General features: G+C 37.5%; 1 protein-coding gene across 1 annotated transcript; it reads left to right on the plus strand.

Moving 5' to 3' along the window:
• Positions 1-11,732: 11,732 nt before the first annotated feature.
• On the plus strand, positions 11,733-12,050 carry LOC125370431 (uncharacterized mitochondrial protein AtMg00860-like). Its single transcript, XM_048375821.1, has one exon. The coding sequence runs from the start codon at positions 11,733-11,735 to the stop codon at positions 12,048-12,050; it is 318 nt and encodes a 105-aa protein (XP_048231778.1).
• The last annotated feature ends 278 nt before the right edge of the window (positions 12,051-12,328 follow it).

Here is a 12,328-nt window from a genome sequence, read left to right on the forward strand (position 1 = left end):
AAAGTGATCATGGAAAGAAATTTCAAAATGTTTTATTTGAAACTTATTATGATGAAAATGTAATTTCACATGAATTTTCATCCCCTAGAACACTATAACAAAATGGTGTTGTAGAGAGGGAAAATAGAACTCTTGTTGAGATGGCTAGAATTCTGCTCAATCAGTATGATTTTAATTATACAATTTTGGGCAGAAGCCATCAACACTTGTTGTTATAATTAATAGAGTGTTTGAAAGATCAATTTTGAATAAAACTTCTTATAAGCTATAGAATAAAAGAAAGCCCAAAATCTTCATATCTTAAAGTATTTGGATACAAATGCTAATTCTAAACACCAAGGATAACCTTGGGAACTTCTCATCCAAAATAGATGAAGGTATTTTTCTTGGTTATTTCTCCTCTAGCAATGCTTATAGTGTGTTTAACAAAGGGTCTATGGTTGTTGAGTAGTCTATGAATGTTGCATTTAATGAGTCTAGTACACTTGATCTTGAGAAAGGTTCTTTTGATTATTTTAATGGTCATTTTGAGAAGCTTGATATTAATGGATATGAACATCAATAAAACAGGACTTCTCAAACAAGAATCACCTAAAAATTCAAAGTATAGCTATGCCAGCCAACAAAATCTCTAAAATAGCCTAGAAATTCCATATTTGAATGCTTTTGATCAATTAATAATTATGCAACTATTATGACTAAACCAATCAATGGAGGCTATGATACCACTGTTGGGAATTAATATTAAAACATAGAGAAAGGCACAATAAAAGAGAATAATTTTTTTTCAATTTCCACCAAGGATCTAAGTGATATAAAGTAGTGATAACACATAAAGGGAGTATGCTGCCAATTCCAATGAGTGCTTCTAGCTTTGTTAATTCTTGATTCTTCAAGAATGATTGATGCACTTCAAAGCTACTTGAATGACCAGCCTCTTTTAGTGATCTACACAAGCTTCTAAGCAAAGATTTCACTAAATAATTTTTAGTAGATTGAGAAGATATGTAAGAGATTAAATGCTAGTTCCAAGCAAGGGGGATAAATCAATTAATCTTATTGATTGATTCACCTAGGTATTCTTCTTAAGAAAATTTTCTTCTCATCAAAGATATCAATCCCTATCGCCATATACATCTCTTTCTATATATATGGCCTTTTAATCAAAGTCCTTAAAAGTTTAGGAATACTACAAAACTCTAGCTTACCTTAAGCTAGGCTGTTATTTCTCTAATAGGACTTTGATTATTTAAGTTCTAATCCATGGATAATAAACCCATCGTAGGCCCATTACACAAGGCTGATTAGCTCTTAATTTATTAACCTTAATTAGGCCCAATATATATGAGCTTAAGCCCAATATATTAATCTCGAGCATTTGATTAATATTCAATTATTAATATCTAATTCTTGATCAAACATTGATTATGTATAAAGTTTATGAACGTATGTAATGAGAACCTCATCATTATAAACTTGCTTTATAATTTCTCTTACATTTGTGATTACATTCTATGGTATTCATCTCTAACGGACTAGACTATTCCTTGATAATACCACGACTACTCGTACCATTGAGAGTTGAACAATGCCTTTAGTATAATTGTATGCCATCAATATAATGTACAAATTAACATAGATAAACTAACAATTCCTTGGCTTTAGGGCATACTCTAACATCTTCCCGTCCTAGTGCTCTTAGGGTGTCTAAGTCGAGGGAGGCACGACCAACTCACTACCCCAAGGCTACCCGTGCTTCTTGTTTATCTACTATTGCTGCTTCTGAGGCACCTCCCACGATCATGTCAATTGTGATTCTTGGGTCCAATCTTCCCAGATTTGACTGTGTTATATTGAAGTCCTTTTGGCATGATGGACTATCTCTTAGCCATGAAGTCGATTCTTCCTCTAGAGCTCACTCCGAATGGATGCACCTATGTGAGTAGCTTTTCCTCTTACTATTTCTTATTGCGTTTACTTTCTTAAAATGTTAGGGACATATGTATGTGTAAGCACTAGTTTCTAGAATCAAGATATTAAGGGAATTACAGAAAACCCATTGATGAAAGTTGTTGTTCCTCTCGATTGTCACGGAGTTAAGGAAGGCTGGAATCTCAATTAGGGTTATGAGTAAGCTAAATATTACTTTTCAAAATCAAATTGGACTAAATTGACCAAAAATTAAGTTTTAGGGTCAAAATTAGACAAATCGCCAAGTGAAGGGATTAGATTGAAAAAATTTTAAAAATTAGCCAACCTAGAGCCAATATGCTCTTTCGTTGTACATAGAGCTGATCAGCTCTACACAGTGCCGATTAGCCCAAAACTCATATCTTCTCATCATTTTTCAGTGTTTTCGATTTCAAACATCAACAATTATTAAAATAAACTTTCTAGAAGGTTTTTATTGATAAGTATCCTAATATGTATATATCGATCGAGAAACAATTTTAATAAGTCCATTTAATTATCAATAATTCTTGGAATTATTGATAACTAAAGGAATGATTTATAATAGAAAAGGAAACCCTAGGCCAAGGGGCAATTTTTAGGTTAGCAATGAAGTGTAGAACAATAAGTAAGATTTTTGCATACATACTATGATTTGCTCAACACCGTGACAACTTGAGGGTTCCCAAATATTCAAATCATCTCATGATTAATCTCTCTCTTTCTTTTATGATTCTTTTGTTGATTTGGTAACATGTTTAGGAGTGGATTTTATTGGCTTTATTGCTTAAGATCTAGACTAATAACTATTCGAAAATTGCATGTTAGATCTAAGTTTTTACCATGATTCTTGTTAGAATTGTATGATTAGAATTTAAAATTGTCATCCTTTAAAAATCTTGATTAAGTTGCTATATTTAGTTGATTATCTGTTTAAATATGATTTTATATTAATTGCATGTTTTTCATCTGTTTAAAACCTATTGATGTTGTTTTGCCTTGTAAACTAGTTAATATACTTGTTTTGCTTCGTTCTTTCATATATTAATCATTTCTTTTGTGTATTAATGCATGTTTATCGATTGTGTAGATGTTTTGGAATGTTTTGCCTAGGAATTAGCCCTAGAGCCGATCGACTCTGTATAATAGTTGATCGGCTGTTCATTCCTTAATCGCCCGATTTTTGGAAACTTTTTATGGACCTTCGCCTTATGATTAGGTTTCGCCAGTTTTTGCCTATTTCATTCATTTTTTTATTAGTTTTGTTTATTTCTATTTCTTGGTGATGTAATCTTTTTTTTTTCTTACTTTTTGCTTTTTGATTTTAATATATGTAATCTGTAAATAGTGGAAAAAATACATGCTTGTTTGATTGCTAATTAATAACAATTCAGATAGACTCATGCTTTAAAATTTAGACTATGGCATACAATTCGTAGTTAATTAGGTTAAAAAGATGTTAAATTGGGCTTTATCATAAAATTCAATTAGACATAGATGGACTTTGCCATGTTTAATTAATATATTGTCCCATTTAGGCTTAGAGAGTTAAAGCATGCTTTTTGGTATGTAAAATGTAGCCTATTTAGGATTAAAAAACCGGTAAACTTGAACTTAATAGAAAAGTTGGGTTAGATTGAACGAGCCTCTTTGCATGCAATTGAGTAGTTAACTAGACTAACCAATAAAAGGGGATTCAGCTAGGCTTAATAAAATAGGCTAGAATTAGGTAGACCTATTATGCTTCATTTATAAGGAATGGATTATTAACTAATAAAATTAAAGGTAGGAATACCCAATTAAGGATGTTAGTTTCTAGATCCATCTCTAGATGTGGCGATGCTTCCGTAAGGAATCTAGTTATGCCATATAAGAAGTAAAACTGTCCTAGTGACTTACCAAGGTGCGACTCCCTTTCTCTGCACTAGTCTTTATGACTAGTTAGCATGTTCCCAAGTAGGTTGAAAAGCCTTACCGTATTGTAGTTGCTAAGGACACTTGGTTACGAGCCCAAAACCACCGCCCATAGTGGGGACTCCACTAGGGATAAGAGAAGTTGATTAGCCCCAATGGTATTGGTTAGTAGTTCTTTAGCTCTATTGAAATGTTAGAATTACAACACTGGCCAATCATCACCCACAAATACAAGTAAATCTCCTTCGTCGCATTGACCCTTGAGTGAGGAGACGAACAAAGGAAGGATATTTGATTTGTAGGAGCCTTTATCCTTACCCGAGACTTAGCCTATGTAATGACACTAGAAATTTCCCTTAAGTACTTAATTGTTTGCTGTTTGAGAGTTTTTCCCTTATAAGAGTTTGAAGATTTTTTCTCTTATAAGAGTTTGAAGCACACATCTTGGAAGGCCTTGGCCCAAAATATGTAGGCTTTGCACTTATATAGGAAAATATCACCTTGTTTGTTTATTGCTTTGAGAGCTATTGGCACGCACATCGGTACTTACTAACCTCTGTTGATAGTAAGTTGAGACAAAAAATCCTAGGAAAAAGACTAACCCTGAATCGTGTGTAAAATTAATAAGGTTGGGAGGATGGTTGTACTAGATTTTATCCTTATGTTTGCTAACCTTTGTCTTTCTGCATCTCATGGGCACCATGCCCTCCATGCATCTCATGCATCACTTCAACTCCTTGTTTTAAAGCCATATAGATTCTCTTTTAGGTTGGAAGAGACAAGATAGTGGTAAGTTGGATATGGTACTAATATCACTGAAGATCTGGTCAATTTTGGAATACCTAGAAAGACCGAGGAGTCTGCCATCTGTAACTGAGACCGAGATGACAATTGACACTGAAATCCTAGAAAAAGGTCTAATGAACAAGATGTTGAGATTCTCTAGAATGTTTTATGGATGACCTAAGGGTACGATTCGGGAAGAGCTCTAACAATGCTTGGTTGGGATGGATGCAACCCAAGGTCCTCCTACTGGTCCAATTGCCCTAGTAGCACCTAATCCTCTCGTTAATGTTGCTTAAACTACTACTACTACTACCATAACCGTTGTTGTTACTAATGAGGCTAGAAGAGGGGTGCGCCAAGACTTTTGGGATTATGATGAATACCTGTTGAACAAGGCTAAGAATAGAAACTACACTTGCTACTAATAAAGCTACGAGTGGCCTCAATGCGAGGTTGGACAAGACGCAAGGGATAGTGGAAGTCAAGAGTTTAGACCTGACCTATAATTTTGATAAGCTAGTTCTGACTAAGGAAGAAAAGTTGCCCTCAAAGTTCAAAATGCCCGAGATGAACAAGTTTAACAAAACCGGGGATGCGGAGGTCCATCTGAAATAATATGCTGCTATCATAGGAAATACTCAATTGAGTAAATCTCAAATTGTTAATTTGTTTATGCTGTCCTTGGAAGGACCTACTATAAACTAGTACCATAACTTACAAAGATCTGTTAAAGTTGGGTGACGAGATTTGTGTAATTTCTTTTGTAAAGTAATATGACTATAATACCCATCTCAAAGTTTTAATTAGAGATTTTGAGTCCACTAAGCAAAAATCAAACAAGCCATTATCTGACTTTCTAACTAGATTGAGGAATAAGGTTGAATTGATGAAAAGTAAGCCTTTTGAATAGGACCAAGTTCATATGGTGGTCCGAAATGTCCTTCCATCTTGGGTTGAGAGGCTTCAAATGATAAATCGAAAGACCTTGATAGATCTGTACAATGATGTGCTACAAGTCGAGGAGATTGAGAATGATAAAAGGAAGAATTCCCAGATTAGTGGAAGAATGAATTATTAGGCTGGAGAGAACATAACTCCCGATGTGAATGGTGTCTAGCAACCAAGGTATTAGAGTATGCCCTAAAGGCAAAGAGCTATTAGATGATCTATGTTAATTTATACATCACCATTGATAGTATACAATTATATTAAAGGCATTGTTTAATTCTTAATGGTACGAGTAGTCTTAGTATTATTAAGGAATAATCTAGACCATTAGAGATGAACACCATGGAAAGTAAATACAAAGTAAGAGAAATTATAAAGCAAATTTATAATGATAAGATTCTCAGTACATATATTCATAAACTTTATGCATAGGCGATGCTTTAACAATAATGAGATATTGATTATTGGATATTGATTAAACGCTTAAGACTATTATAATGTGTTATCACTTACTTGTAAAGTAAGCAGCCTGCCTCACAATGTTAAGGAATAGAAATTTGTTAGCCTAAGTAATTTATCACATGGCTTTATCCCTAATTTTGATCTTAACAAACAAATTAGAGTTATGATATAATGTTCTTAACAAACTAAGACGGCGCAACCTTGAAATATGCAGTTTTAAGTCAGAAACTTATGGCTTACAAAAGTCTAAAATCGCGATTGCACTTATGGCTTATAATGTGTTTATGGACAATATTGTAATACCCGAAAAAAATAAAAAATAATAACAATAATAATAATATTAATAATAATAAAATATAAATAAATAAATAAATATTATATAAAAAAACTTTTCTTTTTCTTTCCCTTCCCCTCATTTTCTTCTTCTTCTTCTTCCTTTCTCCTTTCCTTCCACTCCCATTGCCTCCCACCTCCAATTGCTGCCACCATCGCTCCTCCCTCCCCCTTCCTTCAACCGACACCACTCTTCTTCCTCCTTTCTTCCCTTCCTCGCTGTTGACGCTTGACGTAGGAAGGAGGAGCTGCTGCCGCCGAGCCAACCGTTTTCCACCCTCCTTTCGCCAAGCCAACGCCATAAATGAGCTCCTCGCCATCGAAAACTCCGAGCTGAGCTTCCCCGTCGTTTTTCATCGCTGGCAGCCTCGGTAAAGCCTCATTGGAGCAGCACCTTTCCAGCCTCGATCCAGTGGCTTCCGATGAGATTTCAGCCAAAACTCTTGCGTTTTCGGACTCCCCGCAACTCAAGCTTCACGTAGGCACTTCTAGATTCAAATTCCAACATTGTTGGCTGTACTGACTTTTAAACCCCGGTGTTTTTCGGAAGCATAGAATTTTAGATTTTCGGTTGGGTATAATTTTATTTAGACCTTAAAAATTATTTTATAATGTTAGAAATATTGTTGGTATTAGTTATCAATTTTGGATAATTTAATTTAATTAGATTTAATTAATTATGATTTAAATATAAATACTACAAATTAACGGGTATGATTAATTATTGTGTTGTTTTATGGTATATGTGATTATGCTGAATTAGTTTAAATACCAGAAAATTTTGTATGGGTTGGTTGTCGAAATAAATATTATGTCGGACCGCCTGTGAGACAATTGTGATATATGGTGTGTTGCAGAGTCAGGAAACATAATGTAGTTTTGGTGGCCTGACTCCCGTTAATTAATTTCAGAATATTTGAAGTGTTTCTAGGAGGTTCTAGACCCGTTATACGGGGGGTTAATGTCCATATTTTAGAGGAGGTTCTGCCAAATTTTTAGTAGAATTTTTGAGTCTGAATTTTCTTAGGCAGTCTAATCTAGGAGTCTAGGCTTAAAAAAAATTAAGAAAATCTTATTAACTGAGTAAATAGTTTAACCGTCCATCCAGCCAGCTCCACTCGAGGCGTAGTAGCAGACTGTAGTGCGCGGCAGAACTGTGAGTTGAAGTCGTATAATTCAACTGTGCCCTTGTCATGTCTAAATTAAATACGATGCTAATTGATTAATAATTATTATAATTATTATCATCATTATTATGAGTAATTTCATTGATTTATAATTATCACGAATATTATCAGCATTATCATTAGTAAATTTATTTTCACTATTATTAATATGATATTTAATTTCATTTTAATATTATTATAATTATTGCACATAGTTTGCATGATTACTTCACTCGATACTACTAAATTGCACTGGTTCTAGTATCTGTGCTATACGTTAGAGAGATTATTAGGTTTGATATCTTGCTGTTTATTTTCAGCCCTTGCTATGCTGAGGACTCGAGCGATACAGAGCAGTAGTGGCCCAGGAGGTCCAAGATGAGGTTTCCACTCAGTCGGCCCCACCAGCCCCAGCCCATGATACTAGGAGGCGAGGTAGGCCTCGAGCGGCAGCCCAACAAAATCATGGCGAGGCTCAGGAGGCAGACGGTGCTGGTGGAGTCCCAGTGGAAGTGTTTGTAGCCAGTATAAGTAGGATGTAGAAGGCTTTAGAGCAGTTGTTCGCTTAGTAGCAGCAGGCTGCCTAGGGTTCAAAGAACTGCGATAGTGGGTCCAGTATCAAGAATTTGGACGAGGTTCCCATGTCCGGATATACTAAGTTAAGACTCATGAAGTTTGATGGGACATTTGGGGATCCTTTGGACTTCCTGGACGAGGTTGAGAAAAGGGCATCAGATTTGCACTATTCTGATAAGAGGACCATCAAGATGGCTAGTTTTTCTTTGGAGGGGATATCATCTCAGTGGTTCAGAGACTATATCCGCCCCTTTTTGGATGGGTTGTCCTTGAGGCAATTTAGGGACAGGTTTGAGGGGTACTTCATCCTTTTTAGCGTGAGGCAGGAGTACAGAGAGAGATTTGAAAGATTGGTTAAGGGAGACCTGCTAAAGGTAGAGTACACTAGGCAGTTTGTGTAGTTGAGTAGGTATGCGCTCTATGCTGTAAGGACCGAGGAGCAGAAGAACAACGAGTATATTTTAGGACTTGGTCTAGAGTTTGTTTCCTTGGTTCAGTCTAGGAGGAGCAGCTTTCTAGACGTGACTGACATGGCCAAGCAGATGGAGATGACCCTACGAGGATTTGGCTAGGGATTGATGATGGCAGGAAAAAGAAGACCAGGATTGAGGGTCAGTCCATTGCGTAGCTAACTTTGTCGTATTACAGCAATGGAGGCTACTTCGGAGGTTCTAACCAACACGCGGGGTAGAGAGGCTATCGTACTCACAAGAAGGGTAGACACAACCGGAAGGGTAGTAGAGGATTCAGGCTAGGCCAGGGCTTCAGTGGCAGTGGGCAAACTTCTAGCTACAATAGCTCTAGTTCTAGAGCCAACACTTGTCAGATGTGCGGTAGGTCACATCAGGGACCGTGCCTAGCTTCCAGTCGAGCTTGTTTCAGGTGCGGCGAGATAGGTCATATGGCTCGAGCATTTCCTCGCTACTTCAGCCAGCCAACTTTTCCTCAAGGCTTGTTTGCTAGCTTTTCCTTCAGCTTCGGGATATTCTCAAGGGGGGATCTCAATTTGTCAGCCAGCAAGCCCGTAGTTTTGGAGGTAGGCCTATGGGAGGCCAATTTGGGAGCAGAGTTCAGAGTCAGGCTTCATGCTCTCAGCAGTCAGGCCATCGGCAGGTGAGAGTCTTCACCCTCACTCATCAGGATGTGAGCCTCTAATGCTGTGTTGTCAGGTATTATTCCTGTCTGCTATTCTGAATTTAGAGTTCTGTTAGACCCTGAGGCTACCCATTCCTTTGTATCGCCCACTTTTGCTTTAAGATTAGATGTCCAACCGATTAGCCTTCAAGTTCCGATGTCAGTCACTATGCCGTTAAGTGACACCTTAGAGAATGACGTTGTGTTTCCATCGTGTCCGGTGTCAGTTGAGGGTTGGGATTTAGTTGCCAATTTAATTATTTTGGACGTAATGGATTTCGACGTAATCTTCAGAATGAATTGGTTAGCCATACATTATGCCATGTTGGACTGCTGGGAAAAGCGAGTAACTTTTCGAATCCCGGGGGCCTCAGAGTTTCATTTTAAAGGTGAGCAGATACCTACTCCATTAAATCTCGTGTCAGCTATTACAGCTAAGCAGATGCTTCGCCGTGAGTGTCAGGGATACCTCGGTAAAAAAGGTAGCATTGAGGACACTCAAGTGGTCTGCAAGTCTTCCGATGTATTTTCGGAAGAGCTACTAGGATTACTGCCTAATAGAGAGATAGAGTTTTGCATCGACGTGGTACCGGGTATGGAACCTGTTTCTTTACCGCCCTATTGAATGACACTAGGCGAGTTAAAGGAGTTAAAGGAGCAATTGCAGGACCTTCTGGATAAGGGTTTTATCAAACCTATTACGTCTCTGTGGGGTGCTCCTATTCTATTCGTAAAAAAGAAGGATGGTACCTTACGCCTCTGTATTGATTACCGGTAGTTGAATAAAGTGACGGTTCATAACAATGCATCAATGATCTATTCTATCAGCTTCAAGGAGCCACAATACTTCTCCAAGATTGATTTGCAACCCGGGTATCACCAGTTGAGGATCCGTGAGGAAGACATTCCGAAGATGGCATTCAAGATGCATTATAGGCATTATGAGTTCTTAGTAATGTCGTTCAGACTCACTGATGGGCTACTTATGCAACCTACACTTAAGGAAGTGAACCTATTGATGCGGTCTAGCACTAGTGAGTATCAAGGTCGTATCCCTGGAGATCGGGTAAACCTAAAGTTACTACTGTTCGTTATGTTGTTTAATCTGAAATAAAGTGTGAGAAGTCTAAATAATTAACTAATGCATATGAATGCAAATAAAGGAACAACAGTAACTGACAATCGAAAAACAACCGTAACAAAGAAGCAAACCTAAAGGGAACCTAAATGATGGAATTCTAAGGTTGATTTTATAAACTGTCAATCTTGCTACCCGTGCCTAAATCCTGAATCAAACTCCGCTCCTCTCTCGAGCTCACTGAGTTCCTAAATCTGCACTAACCTAATGGAATCTCTTCCTATCGGATTACTACATATTAGCATTAAGCATGATTTAAAACTATTAAGAGTTATTAATTCTTAATCCGGCGAGTAAATCAACCTTATCTCTAAGTGTTAACTACCAGTTCTTACTATTCAATGTCCAGTTGTAACAAGCATTTCTCAATGTCAAGAAATAACCCACAAACAATTAATTCAACATCTCAAATTAACTGAATCGAGCCTTTATTACTATATAGCAAGAAGATTGCAAGAATGACAATTACAAATCTAACAATTAAGCATAATCCATCAACAAAGGTGAACCCCAATGGGTTCAAAAGATCTAGCTACTCATGTGCATGGTTAAAGCAATTAAGGAACAAAATAAGGAAAAGAAAATTAAAGGCATGTACACCATTCTCTTTCAAGTTGAATGAGAAACCCTAATTTAGCAAATTTGAAATCTCAAACCCTAGTTGCCTCTTGAATGCTCCCAAAGTTTGTCTTGATCTTCAATTCGATGTTGGAACAAGTGAAATCCCTCCTTCAATTGATGAATTTGATCTCTCAAGGTCTACAATTGAGGTATAGCAAACAATTGATTGAGTGTGCGTCTTAGAATTGAGTCAAAAATTTGTGTCCTTTCCAAAAGAACTCAAAATTGCCTATATAGCTGATTTAGCATGGCCGGAGTCCAGGCTGTGATGATTCAGCACAGCCGGAGTCCAGGCAGTGCTGAATTGGCACAATTGGGGATAGCTTCTTGGCAATTCAGCACGGCCGGAGCCCAGGTCGTGCTCAATCCTCGGGGTGCTAGTCCTCGCCCAATTTGATGGATTTTGGTTCGTAATCACACGTATTTCCCTTGATTATTGATGGTGTCCTTCAAAAATGACCTAAAACTAGAAAGGAAACAAAAGACAGGTGATTCTAGCATAAAACGGGATAATCATGCATAAAAATGTAAACAATCGGGCATGAAAACATGTGTAGTATGATGCTTATCACTCACTAATGCTCCTGCAGCCTTCACTGATGAATCGTTTGTTCAAGCAGTTCCTAGATCGTTTTGTCATTGTATTCATTGATGATATCTTGGTGTACTCCAGAAGCGAAGAGGAGCATGCATAGCATCTGAGGATGGTACTTCAGACGTTGAGGAAGCATCAATTGTTTGCTAAGTTCTCCAAGTACGAGTTTTTGTTAGAAAGTGTTGCTTTTCTTAGACACGTCGTATCTAGAGAGGGTATTCAGGTGGACCCTAAGAAAGTGGAGGCGGTGATTGACTGGCAGAGACAGACCATGATGACTAAGGTGCATAGCTTTGTGGGATTGGCAGGCTACTACCATCGATTCATGCAACACTTCTCGAGGATAGGAGCACCTTTGACTAAGCTGACTCAGAAGAACGTCAGGTTCAGTGGACTGACGCGTGTGAAAGAAATTTTCAGAAGCTGAAAAACTGTTTGACTTCAGCTCAGGTGTTGACCTTACCCTTTGGGACTGGTGGATTCACGGTGTATTGTGACGCTTCCAGAGTGGGTTTGGGTTGCGTCCTGATAAAGAATGGTAAGGTAGTGGCTTAAGCATTTAGCAAATCGAAGAAGCGTGAACATATATACCCTACTCATGATTTGGAGATGGCAACAGTAATCTTTGCTATAAAGATCTGGAGGCACTATGTCTATGGTGAGACGTGCGAGATATATACGGACCATAAAAGTCTGAAGTATATT

The sequence above is a fragment of the Ricinus communis genome, chromosome 6 (genome assembly GCF_019578655.1).
Source record: "Ricinus communis isolate WT05 ecotype wild-type chromosome 6, ASM1957865v1, whole genome shotgun sequence".
NCBI classification, from domain to species: Eukaryota; Viridiplantae; Streptophyta; class Magnoliopsida; order Malpighiales; family Euphorbiaceae; genus Ricinus; species Ricinus communis.

What these genes read in the sequence shown, in the direction of transcription:
- LOC125370431 (XM_048375821.1), top strand. Translation starts at nt 11,733, where the DNA reads ATGGTACTTCAGACGTTGAGGAAGCATCAATTGTTTGCTAAGTTCTCC.